Below are 15,127 nucleotides of genomic sequence, written 5' to 3' on the forward strand. Positions count from 1 at the left end.
AGAGGGGAGGGCTGTGTGAAGACATTGAAGGGACGCATCTGCCAAGGACACTTAGCTAAGGAAGGCTAAGGATGGCTGGAGCCACTGAGGCCAGGAGAGACCCATGGATGGATTCTCCCGCGAAGATTCCAGAAGGAATTGATCCTGCTCACACCTTGGTTTCAGACTTCCGGCTGCCAGAACTATGAGGGAATAAACTCTTGTTGTTTTAAGCCATTCGGTTTGTGGTCATTGAGGATGGCAGCCCTAGGAAACCGAACCCCCCAGGTCTGTGTTTCCTAGGAAACTATGAGTGTCACCAGCACCCCCCCGCATAGCTATGTTTGCTGCTTGATGGATCTCCTGGGCCTAGCACCGAGCTGTCACTCAGGAACTGTACCCAATGACTAATCCATGAATTGTGAAATAGAACAGGAAATAGCCTGTTCTCTTGGAGACAGAGCAAATATCCGTTTATTTCTGGTGGGAACTGGAGGAATTGAAGCATGGGGTCCCTGACCTGGGGGGACCTCCGGGAGACCCCAGGGCTAGGTGGTCTTTCCTCTGCACACTCCCTGACATGAATGGTCATAGGACAAACATTGCAGGTCCTCTTGTCTGAATCACTTTGTCACCTAATTACTCATTTAACAAACGCTCAGAGGCTCAGTTCTGGGACAAGTATCACTCTGAGCTCTGGTGATGTAGGACATAAAGACATGGTTGGTGGTGACCTCAAGGAAACTCAGGGTTGCCATGGAGGGGGACATTTTGGAATGCTTCCCTGAGGTTGTCTCTCCTCCCCTCATGACAAGAGGGAAGGTGTCCGATGGAATAATCCCAGAGTTTGAGAACTCAGAATAAATCAGACACCACTTCCTCTTGGGCCAGTGAGGAGTCAGCAGCCCGTGAACGTGTTTTCAGGTCTGTAGGAGAAAAGATGAGTACATGTTCTTTAAGGCTTGGATTTTAGCAGGAAATATAGATGCTTCTTGTGTGTGTTGTGCTATTTTGAGATGGAAGTTTGGTGCGTTGAGATTTCAAGAGACTGATGACATATCTCAGGGACTTGAAGTTATCATAGGACAAAATAACACAAACACTCACCCTGCCCCCACCACAAGCACAGGAAAACTAAAACAAAACAAAACAAAACAAAACCCAAAATGCTTGCAAGCTTCCACATCACCCAAAGGAAAGGCCAAAGTTTTCTCTGCAGCCCACAGGCCCTGAACCTTTTTATTTTTATTTTTGAGACAGGGTCTCACTCTGTCACTCAGGCTGGAGTGCAGTGGCATCATCATAGCCTATTGCAGCCTCTAAATTCTGGGCTCAAGTGATCCTCCTGCTGGGGCCTCCCGAGTAGCTGGGACTACAGGCAAGTGCCACCATGCCTGGCTAATATTTCTTATTTTTTTGTAGAAATGGGGTCTTGCTATGTTGCCCAGTCTGGTCTTGAACTCCTGGCCTGAAGCCATCCTCCCGCCTCAGCCTCCCAAAGTACTAGGATTACAAATGTGAGCCACTGCTCCTGGCTGGACCTGCACCATTTGTATTGTCATCTCCCTGCCTTTGTCTCCTGTCACTCTCCTCACTCATTCTGCTCCAGCTCTCTGGGCTGCTGGGTGTTCCTTAAACAACTCAGGCATGCTCCTGCCTCAGGGCCTTTGCACAGGCTGTTCCCTCTGCCTGGACCACTCTTCCCTTAGTATTCACACAGATTCCTTATGACTTTCTTCTTGTCTTTTCTTAAATGTCATCATTCTCAGTTAGGCATTAAAATTGTACCCAACACTCTCTACACACGTTTCGTATTTCTCCATTACAGCCATCCCTCAGTATCTGTGGGGAACTGGTTCCAGGACCCTGCAGATACCAAAATCTGTGATGCCAAGTCCCTTCTATAAGTCATATTTGCATGTAACCTACTCACATTTTCCCATGCACTTTAACTCATCCCTCGATTACTTACAATACTTAATACAATGTAAATGCTATGTAAACAGTTGTTACACTGCATTTTAACATTAGTATTTTTTTGTTTTATTGTTATTTCTTTTAGAATTATTTTTGATCCATGGTTGGTTGAATCTGAGGATGCAGAATGTATGGATGAAGAGGGCCAAATGTACTCTCATCTTATCAAGCTTATTAGATATTTTGTTTATTCTTATTTTCTTTCTACTCCCACTTAACCATCAGCTCCGCAGGGACAGGATTTTTTTTGCCAGTTTTGTTCACTGCTGTCTTCCCAGCAGCACAAACAAGGATAGCACAGAGTAGGTGCCTGATAAAGGTTTATTGAACCGACCAGTGCTAATTACATGATGGGCACTGTGTCCTTATAAGAAATAATAAGAATAGCTAATATTTAAGGAGATCTGGGGCAGGTTTTCTGCTAAGTGCTTTTGATCTGTTTGCTAATGTTAATTGCACCTTGCTCTGTTTCAGGTCTGCATAAAGTGCTTCTCAGGGATTAGCTGTCTGTCTGAGTGACAGACTCACTCTTGGTGAGTGAGCAGGTAGAGGCTGTTATGTAGTTCTATTACATATGGGAGGAAACTGAGGCTCTGAATGGTTTTGTTATTTGTTTGAGGGAATGCAGTGAGCAGAACTTGGATTTGGCACCAGAAACTAGGGTTTTGTTTTTTGTTATTTTTAGAGACTGGGTCTTGTTCTGTTGCCTAGGCTGGAGTGCAACGGTGAGAGATCATAGTTCACAGTAATATCAAACTCTAGGGCTCAAGTGACCCTCCCCTCAGGCTCCCAAGGGGCTGGTACTACAGGTGCACACCACCACACCTGGCTGATTTTTTGTAGAGATGGCGTCTTGCCCTGTTGCCCAGGCTGGTCTTGAACTCCTGGCCTCAAGTTATCCTCCAGCCTTGGCCTCCCAGAGTGCTGGGATTATAGGCGTGAGCCATTGTGCCCGGCCAAGGAGCTGGGTTCTTAATCCCTATGTTCTTTTGTTTCCTGGATGCATTATCTCATGAAATCTACACTTTCATTTCATAAATCTTTTTTTTTTTCCTGAGACTTGTCCAAGATGCACATTCATTTCAAAGGTCACTAAGACTCAGAGAGGTGAAGTCATTTGCCCAAGGACACACAGCAACAGAATGAAGCTGGGATTCGAACCCAGGGCTCCCTGTTCTGGAGCCTGATGCTGTTCTGCTTCTGTTGAATGAGCAGGTTGTCAAGTGGAGGGATGGGAGTGCACCTGCCTGAGGTATGGCTTCCTCCAGCTGGGTCAGGGCCAAGGCTTGGGCTGAGCTTCTCAGCAGCTCACCTGGGGCTCACCTGGAGCTCAGCAAAGAACACTGACCCCAAAGACTCGACTCAGCTCAGTCTTTGGGATTACAAGCTGTGGGCTAAGACATCGTCACACAAGGGTGCAGTGACGATCACAAAAACTGGCACACAGTGCTTGTTCTATGCTAGTACCTCCCTGGTGTGTGTGCACATGGATGCACAACTGAATCTACATATCTTGAAATCCCTAGAAACCTAGGAGAGAGGTGCTATTCTTATGCCCATTTCACATTTCAAGAGACTGAGGCACAGAGAGGTTAGGTCACTTGCTCAAGGTCACACAGCGAGAAAGTGGTTGAGCTGGGACTCAAACCTGAAAGCAGGAAATGAGAGGAGTCAGAGGCCACCAAACAATGAACTGATCTTCACACCCACCAGGGTAGGCCTGACAGAATTAAAGGTGTGGGTTGATAGGAATGAGGAAGCTCCTTATTTTCATGATATGTGAGAGAAAAAAATAAGCAGAGTGTATGGTATGCACCATTTGTGTAAAAAAAGAAAAATGTATTCCATGCAGCCTCTCAGGAAAGGCACAAGAGAAACTGGAAGCTGTTTCCAGTTTGTGGGTGTGGAATTGGATGGCAGGGTGGGAGGGAGGATTATCACTCTGTGTACCCTTTCCAGTTTTGTATTGTGATTACAGTCAAAAAATAAAACTGAAAATTTAGAAATTATGCTTATGGTTATATAAGCACAGACTCACTCTCTTGGAGAAAGCACAAAAAAATGTTAAAAAAGAAAAAAAAAAAAAGGAGAAAAAGTCTATGATGCCACTGCTTGTCTATACTGGTGTAGTAGGAAGGGGAACTTCAGGCCAAGGGGAAGAAGGGGTGGGAGGCTCAGCTTCTTGCCACAGGCTGAATGTACATCCCAGCACTCTGGGAGGCCGAGGCTGGAGGATCACTTGAGGCCAGGAATTCAAGACCAGCCTGGGCAACACAGTGAGACCCCATCTCTAAAAAAAATTTAAAAATTAGCTACGTGTGGTGGTGGGCACCTGTAGTCCCAACTACAGGCGATGCTGAGGTGGGAGGATCACTTTTGAGGCTGCAGTGAGCTATGGCAACGCCACTGCACTCCAATCTGGGCAAAAAGGCAAGACTCTGTCTCTAAAAAAAAAAAAAAGAAAGAAAAGAAGTAATGTTGTACTGTGTTTAAATAATATAAAAATGAGGAACACTGCTGGTATGATGGATTAGGATGTAGGGGGTCAGAGAATAAGGCAACTCCTCATGTACTGACGTGGAAGGCGCTCTGAGACACACTCAGAGAGGTAGCGCGGGAAAGTAAAATAAACCCACAGAAGGCAGGCCCAGAGTGGGAAGGCGAGGTTTGTGGACGCACAAAACCAGGCCAGGTGGTGGCCCCTGAGCAAACACACACACACAAAAGCAAAGCACACCTGAGGGAAGGTTTCTTGGCCGTATTGTTTGTGGAAGTTCACAGAACCGTATGCACACTGAGGCTTCATGCACTTCTGTTTGTGGCACTTCAGTATGAAGTTCACAGGGACCTGCTGCATAATGGAGACCTGGGGGTGGCCATGGCAGCCCTGGGGATCCGTGACCCCAACTGAGGTCACGGCCAGTTCTGCAAGAAATGTCATCTCTTTTGGTATGATCCCTTTTGGCTCCCGTATTTCAGAGGCCACCTGTTCACTAGGATGGCACCTCCTGGCTTACTGTGGCTGCTCTTCCAAGTGACCCCTGTATCATACTTGGTGAAAAGCCCTCCAGACTGCGCTATCCAATAGGTGCCACTAGCCACATGCATGTGAGGCTGCTGAGTAGCTGAAATGTGGCAGGAGTGTCTGAAGAACTGAGATTTTTATTTTATTGAATTTTTTTTAAGAGTTTACATTTTAAAAAAAGATACAGGCTGGGAGCGGTGGCTCACGCCTGTAATCCTAGCCCTCTGGGAGGCCGAGGTGGGTGGATCGCTCGAAGACAGGAGTTCGAGACCAGCCTGAGCGAGACCCCGTCTCTACTAAAAACAAATAGAAATAAATTATCTGGACAACTAAAAATATATATAGAAAAAATGAGCCGGGCATGGTGGCACATGCCTGTAGTCCCAGCTACTCGGGAGGCTGAGGCAGGAGGATCGCTTGAGTCCAGGAGTTTGAGGTTGCTGTGAGCTAGGCTGACGCCACGGCACTCACTCTAGCCTGGGCAACAGAGCGAGACTCTGTCTCAAAAAAAAAAAAAAAGATACAAAGAACATTCTTTTGACAGGGCTCCCCCTAGACCGTTTCCAGTGGTTAAATTGTTTCAGTGGGAAAAGAAAGCAACTCTTAACTTGACTTTGTACAGTGTTATTTAAGTGCTCACTTGAAAACGTTCTGTAGTAAAGTAGCAATACACCATTTTAAGCCTGTGTAATTACTTACCTTATAATCAAACCAGTTCCTTAAAAAAAATTAGAAAATAAAAGCAGCTTCGGTGGCCTGTGACTACCACGAGGGCAGGAAATGGGTCTTGTCCAGGGTGGGGCCGGCCCTGGACTGGCTCCCAGGCAGCTGCAGTCTTAATTCTGGTTTGGCTAGGACTGCTGGCCACCCAGCGTATTCCAGCAGCAAAGGACTGACGGGGAATGATGAGGGCAGACCCTGCCCCTCCCCTTGGCCCCAGTGCCCAGGTCCCCTGAGGCAGTCGGGAGCCCAGCGAGACAAGAAGGGGAAGTACAAGCCGGCTCCTGCCGGCTACTGAACTCTAGCCCCAACCTTCACCAAAAAAATGAGCTCTGAATCCACTGCACTTGGGTCTCGCTGGGTTCAAGTTTTCTAACCCACACAGGGCCAGGAAAGGAGACTTGTCTTCCCCTTCCAGGGCTCCTGTCTCCTGCCCAGTCCTCCCTCCACCTCAACTGCCTTTGGAAGGATTCCCAGGTCCCCAACCCAGCCCCAGAAACAGCAAAGCCCTCAAACAGAGTCGCAGGACCGCTCCCCTGAGGTTTAGCATCAGTCTTTAATGCTGTCACGCTGCATATTGACAAGTCACACACTTTGGTCTCATATTGGCAGTGGCAACTTACAAGGAATCTAAAAGTCTGAGCATCAGACTAGCCTCCAGGGAACAGACATTTGTTCCAAACCCCTCCCCCCAAGGTTTCTTCTGAATTCCACCATGGCCCTCATACAGAGAGCAGTGGCTGCGTGGACTAGTTTCATTTGAGTGCACACCAATTTTACACGGAATTATAAAAACATATTTACAGACGTTCCACAGTGCTCCTGTAATCAGAAGCAAAGACCCTTTTATCAAAAGGGATTATATCTAGGGCTGTGCAAAATTCAAAAGGATCAGATCCCTTTGAAGAAGTCCAGAGTCCATGAGACAAAAACATTTACCTGGGCCACTGGTAAGCCACAGGTGTGCCAAAAGATTGCCTTACAGAAAAGGAAAGAGTGTGACCCATAAGTGAGCACATTCAGTTGCACCAGAGCCAGAGGTCAGGAGGTCCCCCTGCTTTAGCCAAGCTCCCGGACCCCCGAGGGAGCGGGGGCTGTGCGACTCACTGGAGACTGGCTCCCTTGGTCCTGCTGGAACAAGAGGTATTGCTTGTGGGCGCTGGCCAGGCAGTTCTGCAGAAATAAGTTTAGGTTCTCAATTTGAGATGGCCAAACAGAAGATAGGATTCTTCAAGGGAAGAGCAAGACGTGGGAGTCAAATACAGAAAGAACAAAACACAAACTGACCACACAAGAGAAACCAAGTGTGTACAAGGGTCTGGCAACTGAGACAGCAGGTCAATGCCACTACACAGGGAGGGATCAAGTCCAGCTGCTGGTCTGCCTCTCGCCCCTTGGTGGGGACTGGAGAAGGAGGGCGTGGGCCCCTCCTGGGAGAGCTGTAGGACCCAGTGGGGCAGACTGGAATGCCTTTTCCTGCTGGTCCCACTGTCTGCCGCCTTATTGCTCGAAAAACCACTTAAGTCTAGTGCACAACTTTGAAAGATTGTAATATATTCTCTGGAAAACATTCAGCAGTACGAAAGCCCTCCCTGGGCCCTCCCGCCCTCTCATGGTTTGCAACTAGTAGAATGGTCCGGAAATCCTTGAGCTCTGGAAAGGCCCTTGGTCAGTCCTTGGGGAACGCAGGCAGCTATATCGGAAGGACCTGCTCAAGTACGGTCCTTGATGTCTGGGGAATCCTTTCCGGGAAGATCACTTCAAACTCAATAATGAGGTCCCCACGTTTCTCAGGAGTTTTGGGGAGGGGGAGGCCTTCTCCAGGAACTTTTCGCCGCATGCCAGGCCTGATGACATCTTTGAATACGACAGGTATGGTCTTGCCCTCCAGAGTAGGGACGTTTACTGTGCAGCCACACAGAGCCTTGGAAAGCAAAGGGACAGCATTAGGTGGAGAATAGCATTAGGTAGAAAACAGCTTAGGAAGCTCAACTCTTGTCCAGAGACTGTTTGGTGTAGGGGTAAGGTCCATCAGACCTCTGAAACTAAGACCCTGCCCCTAAATCTGCTCACGTCACCAGCATGGAAGCTCTGGAAGAACAGAGCCCTGGGTTAGTGCCATTCGCTGCTATACCCCATATCTAGGATGCACTACATGCTCAGAAACATTTGTTGAGCAAATACTGAACTGCTTCAAAAAGCTGCCGTCTCCCTCCACAGACACCACACCTCCTAGCACCTTACCTCCCGCAAGCTGATTCTGGCAGGATAAATGACATCAGAACCATCTCTCTTGAAGATATTGTGTGGCTTGTCCTTTAAAACAAAGACGATGTCAGCTGGAATGTTGTTGGAGGTCTGGTCTCCTTCCTTGGGGAAGGTGATCTTGGTCCCTTCTTTCCACCCCTTCTTCACTTCGATGGTCAAGATTTTGTCTTCGTTTCGAATGCTCTTTCCATCAGGGTTCAGCCGCTTGTGGGAGATTTTCATCTTCTTGGTGCAGCCGTTGTAGATCTCCTCAAGGGAGACCCTAAGGTCGTGGGTGACGGGGGGATCTTGCTTCTTTCGGGTGGGTTCTTGGGCAGGGCGGGAACGTCCAAAGTTCATGTTGGGGAAGCCGCCCATGCCCATGGGGAAGCCAGAGAATGGGTCATCAATGTCCATGCCTTCCTCCCCATTCCGCTGCCCAAAAAAGGTGTCAAAGGGATTTCTGCCACCGAAGAGCTCAGCAAACATGGCATGAGGATCTCCATGGAATGTGTAGCTGAAAGAGGTACCATTAGCACCACCGCTGCTACCGCCACTGGGGCCACCACCCTTCAGGCCTGAAAGGCAAAGTTGGAAGCTGTCAGATAGCTAGTCAGGAGTTTCTATCTCTAAGAGCTTCCTTTAACGGAAAAAAACTTGGAAACCATGGGGGAGGAACTTTTTTTAGCCTGTCAGGGAAGAGCAAAGAACCCCAAGCTTTTACCTCCCACTGCAGCAGCAGAGACAGACCCCGGGAGGCACTTCAGCCTGGCATGACAGTGGCAAAAGGCTCCAGCTCTGAGGTGGCCACCTCTAGGTGCTACCCAGGCCCTGCCACTTCTCGACTGATCCACCCTCCTCATAATATTACAGGGCTTAAGAAAGAAAGACTCACTAAAAGAGTTGGCTAAGAAAGATACAATCCAGGGTCAGCTTTCAGTACGTGTTTACTCTAAATACTTTAGGGCAAATGACGTGACATGTGAGGACAGTAGAAACAAATGAAGGTAGAAGACAGTCGGAAAATTTCCAACTTCTCACACCCTACCATTTCACTGCCACCACCATTACATAAAAAGTCAGCTCATTTCTTAAGATCAGGCCCAGAAGCCAGTCAGAGTCATCAATGGGCAACTGGACAAGAAAGCCTCGCTTCCTTTCCTTCGGGAGGGCCACCCTGCTGGGGCCGGGCAGAGGTGGGCGCGCCGCCCCCTGCACCTGGATGGCCCCCTGCACCTGGATGGCCGCGGTCGGCGCCGCTGCCTTCTGCGTGCCTGGCACGGGGCTAGGTAATCGCCTCCCAGGGATTACCTCACTGCACCTTCCAGGGCCCGCGAGAGACCGGCGCCCCGTCCGCAGCCTCCCTCATTCCCCGCAGGTTGTGCCCGAGGCCCCGCCTTGCAGCCCCTGGCGGCCGAGCCCAGGTGAGCCTGAGGCTCTCCACACTCAGCTCAGCCGTCCCCGTCCCCTTCTCCGTCCGCACCGCACCCGGCGCCGCTCCCGGACGTGGGAGGAGGCGCCCGGGGAGGGGCATCCCCAGACATGCTAGAAGCTTCTGGGCGAACTGCGCGGCCAGGGCTCCTCCCCGCATCGGGCCGCCGCCAATCCGAGGGTGGAGGCCCGCGCGGCCGGAGCGCGAGGGCTACTCGCTCCCCGGACCCGGGGAGTCCCCCCGGGAGGGGCCAGCATCGCGCTGCCGGCGTGCCTCGGTTTCCCCGCCTGTCAAACGGCAGGGCGCGCCCCCGGCCGCGCGCTCCCGTGCACGCACCTTCCTCTCCGTAGCGGTCGAAGATCTCGCGCTTGCGCGGGTCGCTAAGCACGTCGTAGGCCTCGGCGATCTCCTTGAACTTCTCCTCGGCGCCGGGCTCCTTGTTCTTGTCCGGATGGTAGCGCAGCGCCTGGCGGCGGTAGGCCCGCTTGATCTCCTCGTCCGACGCGCCGCGGGCCAGGCCCAGGATCTGGTAGTAGTCTTTGCCCATGGCCCCCAGCTACGGCCCGCCGCCCAGCTGTCGCCGTCCTCCGGCTCCGCCGCCGCCCCGTCCCGGACTCTATATACCCGTCCGGCGGAAGCTTCCAGAGCCCGCCAGCCCCCTCCAGAACCTTCCGCCCCGCCCCCGGCGCCGTGCCGGCCAATCGTCACCGCCCAGTCCGCGGCGCGCGACATCCGGGGCGGGGCAGCGCCGTCAACGGCCACCGGCTCGGGGCCACGCCTCTTCCCTCTCTGCCCTCGGCAACGCCTCCTCGCTGCGCGCGTATTGGCTTGAGGAGACCCCGCCCACCCCCGGGGCGAGCCAATCGCGACGTTCTCTCACTACCTCCGATGACCCGGCCTGCCACGCGCTCCGCCCCCTGCCGGGAACGCGCGGCTCGGGCAGGGGGCGGGGCTTGGGACGGCTACGCCCCTTCCCCAGGAGACAGCAAACCTGCCTGCCGCTTTATCAGGATGTGTTAGTGGTGCTCTAGCAGGGTGACTGTCGGCAAGCCGCCTAACCTCTTTCTGTCCCCGGTGCCCCCTTCTAGAATATGGAAATAAAAGTCCACGCCTGCCCTCTTCTCCCGGCTGTGGGGAGAATGCCATTGGGATCCTCAGCACTGCCAAAACTCACCTCCTCCTCAGGAGGTCTTCCCGGACCCACCCCTCGGCCTTTCACTTTATGGCCTTCTCAAGGGCACTTGCCACCAAATCTGGAATTATCTTGTACCTTGGCTTTCATATTAAATGTCACCTCCCTCCCAGTCTGGTGTCGCCACCTCGGCAGGGCCTGTGTCCTTCTGTGTGCGCTGGGTCTCCAGTGCCTGGAACCACGTCTGGCACACTGTCTCAGTGGACCGTTCATAAACACTCCCTGTATGCAGGGGCTTCTCCTTCTCTCCCAACTGCCTTTATGACTGGGGGGACGTGGGTGTGTCATGCACCTCGCAGGACCTCTGTTTCCTCATCTGTGGGTGACATGATCCCATTTAGCTCTGAAAGCCTGGAGTGCCTGTGGTCAAAGACATGGCTAACGGGAAAAGGAGGCTCAGAAAGGGGTTCCACCCGGGAAGGGCCTAGTGACGGGAGGGAGGTTCCTGGAGGAACCGCCTGGGAGGTCGGACAGCTGGGTTTCATTCCCGGTTCCAGCATTTCCTGGGCTGCTTGACCTTGTGTTGGTTACTTAGCCATCCTGAGGCCTTAGCTTCCTCATCTGTACAATGGGGCTAGCAGTTGCACCTGCCTCCGAAGGGCTTTGAAGTTTACTCATGAAGTTTACATGAGTCAACATTTGTGAAGTGCTCAGGACAGGCCTGGCACAAGGGAAGCTTTGTCAAAGGGGGTGACTAACAGTTTTGTTTAGTGATGGGCTGCTCAGCCACCGCCCCCTTCCTGGCAGCATCACAGGTAAAAGTTTCCAGTGGCTACTGCGCTTGGACAGGTGGGGACTCCTGAGAAAAAAGACCATGGCCTTCCCCTGCTAGGCTCGCCCTGCCCATTTGCTGACCCAGTGGTATCAGCAAGGACTCTGGACTGGGACACACACTGGATGGGGCTGGGGCTGGGTGCCTACTGGCACAGCACAGCAACCAATCATGGGGGGAGAGAACTTACTAGTTAAAAACTTACATAAATAACTAGCAGGAGAGAGTCATCATTATGGGGAAGAACCCAAAGCTTGTGGACTTTCTCACACTTATACGTTAGTATTCTATAATATAAATTTAATTTAGAATTATAGATATGGCAGCCTCCAAAGACCTTAAGATGGCTCTGGGCAGGCCTTTCTGGCTGTACTAATGTTTCTCATCACACTAGTGGGCAACATCTTGCCAAAAACACTGGGCAAGGGATGTCTTTGTGTTTGGGGGCAACCCTTAGGGCTGGGAACTCCCCTGTCCCTGAGTGAGCCTGGGTCATGTTCAGGAATTTTTTTTCTTTTTTTTTGAGATGGGGATGTCGATATGTTGGCTAGACTGATCTCGAATTTCTGGGCTCAAGTGATCTTTGTGCCTTAGCCTCCTGAGTACAGGTGCATGAGCCACCATGTCCTACTCACATTCAGGAAGTTTTAATTATTTAAACAAACAAAGAAACAAACAAAACAAAGTAACCCCATAACTCTCCTTATGGATATGGTGCTTTGACCTGGACTCTCACTGGGCACTTCAGAATATTACTAGAAAAGTGACCTCTAGAGAAAACTCAGCAGATCACACTGGCATTCAACTTGGAGAAGGTGTGATGGTTAGTTTTTTTGCATCAGCTTGGCTAAGCTCTAGAAACTACTTATTCAATTAAACACTAACCTAGGTGTAGCTGTGAAGGCATTTTGTAGATGTGGTTAGGTTAACATTGACATATAATTACTTGACTTTAAGTACAGGACATGACCCTCAATAATATGAGTGGGCCTCATCCAGTCAGTCCAGAGGCCTTAAAAGCAAACACTGAGGTTTGCCTGCAGAAGAATCATCAGCCCCTGCCCAGGGTTCAGAGTTGTCCAGTCAACCCCTACAACCCTACAACCATGTAAGTCAATTCCTCAGAATAAATCTCTTAACACTCAGACACACCCCCTACTGGTTCTGTTTCTTTGGTAAAACCCTGGCTGACACAGGAACCAAGCATGTGAGTCTGGGGTCGGTTGCTTTAGTTCAAAGCCTGGACCCACTGCTTACACATTTTCTGCCTGTGTGATCTCTCAGAGCATTAGGTCTGTCCTCCATGAAATGGGGAGAAGAGTAGATTTTACCTCTTTGTGTTGCTATGTGGATGCAGTTGAGAAGGGGCCAGGAAATGACATATGACATTATAATAACATCTAACACTGACACAGCCAAGCCTGTTCCAAGTGCTTGATGAATATTAACTCATATAATTGTCACGACAACCCTATGAAGTTAGACTATCATTACCCCCATTTTATAGGTGGGGAAACTGAAGCTCTGAGAGGTCATGTGACTTTCCCAAGGTCACCCAGTGAGTAAAATGCTGAAGTGTTTAGCACACTGAGTGCTAGTGACTCAGATGATCATAAAACCTTCATTTCCAAAAAAAAAATTGCATTACCTTTCTCTTCAACTCTTCATCTGTTCATCAAAAAGACCTTGAAAAGCACAACAGCCTTATGACCCAGCAATCCCACTCCTGGTGGGACACCCATGTGAAATAAAAACCTATGTTTATCTGTAAAAATCCATGAGAGAATGTTTACTGAGGCTTTATTAATAATTACCAACAGCCAAACCTAAATGTCCTTCAATGGATGAATGGATAAACAAACGTGATCCCATTTGGTTCTGAAAGCACATGATGGAATACTATTCAGCCATATACAGGAACGAGCCACGGATACAGGAAACAATGCACATGAACCTCAAATGTATTATGTCAGAGACTGTGTGATTCCATTTTATATGACTTTCCAGAAAAGGCAAAAGTATTGGGACAAAAAGCAGGTCAGTGGCTTCCAGGGGCTGGGATCTGCTACAAGCAGGGTACAGGAGAATTTGGGGGGACGATGGAAATGTTCTTTATCTTCATTGCAGTGGTAGTTATATGAGTGTATATGTTCGAACTGCAAACTAAAATGGGGGACTTTTACTGTATGTAAATTATACCTCAATTAAAAATGCAAAGAAAGAAAAAAACCCAAACAACCCAGGCAAGACAGGATAGAGCTTGAGAAACCTCTCTCCAGGGCTCCTGACTTAGCAGAAAGTTGCTAACCAGCCCCTGCTTGTCTCCTCTCGGATTCTCCTCCCCTCACACCCATCTGAACCAGCTCAATCACACACCCAAAAACAAGCCAAGCCAGGTTTTGGGAAAACTAAGACCCTACCTTATCTGCACATGGGAAATACAAAAGGAGGTTGTGAGACAAGACACTACCAAACACATCAGATCTTCGCCATCCAAGTGACCTCAGGTTCACCTCTTCACCGAGTGACCTCAGGTTCCCCCAAACCTAAGGTCCCGGGAGGCCTGGATCATCCTTTGAAGCTGCCATTGCTCAAGACCTCTCTTGAGGTTTGCCCCTTGGAAATTGCTTTAATAAAGGAGCTCGTTAATATCAGCTCAGCAAACACCAAATGGATCTACTAGTCGCCATTATGAATCAGCCACCGTGCTGGGGATATAAGGACACAAGCAGGATCTAGCTGTCCCTATAAACAGGCACTGTCAGGGGGCCATGTACAGTGTTGTCAGTGGTTTAAACAAAGAGGCCAATCTTCATTCTGAGGGTGGCTTCGATTTCTGCTGATCTAGCCTGGTTACTGGAAGCCTGATGAGGCAAACCAGGGGTTCCTTGCACCTGCAACACCCATTGGAAACAAAGGACAATTCTACTCTGGAGTTTGGACCTTGCCTTTCTTTTTTTTTTTTTTTTTTTTGAGACAGAGTCTTGCTCTGTTGCCCGGGTTGGAGTGAGTGCCGTGGCATCAGCCTAGCTCACAGCAACCTCAAACTCCTGGGCTTAAGGGATCCTACTGCCTCAGCCTCCCAAGTACCTGGGACTACAGGCATGCGCCACCATGCCTGGCTAATTTTTTCTATATATATTTTTAGTTGGCCAGATCATCTCTTTCTATTTTTAGTACAGACAGGGTCTCACTCTTGTTCAGGCTGGTCTCGAACTCCTGACCTCGAGCGATCCACCCGCCTCGGCCTCCTAGAGTGCTAGGATTACAGGCGTGAGCCACCGCACCCGGCCTGGACCTTGCCTTTCTACGAGCTTCTTGTGGGTGAGGAGAAGGTGGAAGTTATTTGTATGCCCAGTTGGCACATGGCATAGTAGTAGTGCAACGATGATTTGGTGTCTGTTGAGTGCGTGTGGGGCTCATAAAAGCAGTCTCAAAAGGTAATTTCCAGAATGTTCTGAGTTTGTGGGAATATATGTGGAATCCGTTCAAAATGACAACTATTTGGACACCATAATGCCCTATATAGCTGGAACCGAGTGACAGAAGACTCACCTATTCATATCAGAAAAGTTAGAAATCAACAGAACTGGCAAATTAGCAAAATGTGGTGGGATTTTAGGGGTTCAACCCTGCCCCCCAGGCTCCTCACAATTAGATACCTTAACCCTAATTCAGCTTGGTAGGATTTCAATTTGTGGCTTCTGAGTAAATATTCTCCCCTACTCCCAAGAAAGGCAGGTCTGACAGGACACAAAAAGCCTCAAAACTGCTGACAGAAAA

At 49.8% G+C, this 15,127-nt stretch overlaps 1 protein-coding gene across 1 annotated transcript; it reads right to left on the reverse strand.

Moving 5' to 3' along the window:
- Positions 1 to 6,238: 6,238 nt before the first annotated feature.
- Positions 6,239 to 10,131, reverse strand: DNAJB1 (DnaJ heat shock protein family (Hsp40) member B1). The gene is made up of 3 exons (XM_045550958.1): positions 9,717 to 10,131; positions 7,946 to 8,526; positions 6,239 to 7,625 (listed from the first exon to the last, which is right to left on the reverse strand). Exons 1-3 carry the CDS (start codon positions 9,925 to 9,927, stop codon positions 7,395 to 7,397), a joined length of 1,023 nt encoding a protein of 340 aa, XP_045406914.1. The 5' UTR covers positions 9,928 to 10,131; the 3' UTR covers positions 6,239 to 7,394.
- Between the last annotated feature and the right edge of the window lie 4,996 nt (positions 10,132 to 15,127).

Source organism: Lemur catta, chromosome 1, assembly GCF_020740605.2.
Source record: "Lemur catta isolate mLemCat1 chromosome 1, mLemCat1.pri, whole genome shotgun sequence".
NCBI lineage: Eukaryota > Metazoa > Chordata > Mammalia > Primates > Lemuridae > Lemur > Lemur catta.

Bases quoted from the DNA above. Each gene is read 5' to 3' on its own strand.
- DNAJB1 (XM_045550958.1), bottom strand. From the start codon at position 9,927: ATGGGCAAAGACTACTACCAGATCCTGGGCCTGGCCCGCGGCGCGTCG. The intron at 8,527-9,716 runs GTGCGTGCACGG...TTTGCCTTTCAG, and splicing joins CGACCGCTACGGAGAGGAAG to GCCTGAAGGGTGGTGGCCCC. The intron at 7,626-7,945 runs GTAAGGTGCTAG...TTGCTTTCCAAG, and splicing joins CCAGAATCAGCTTGCGGGAG to GCTCTGTGTGGCTGCACAGT.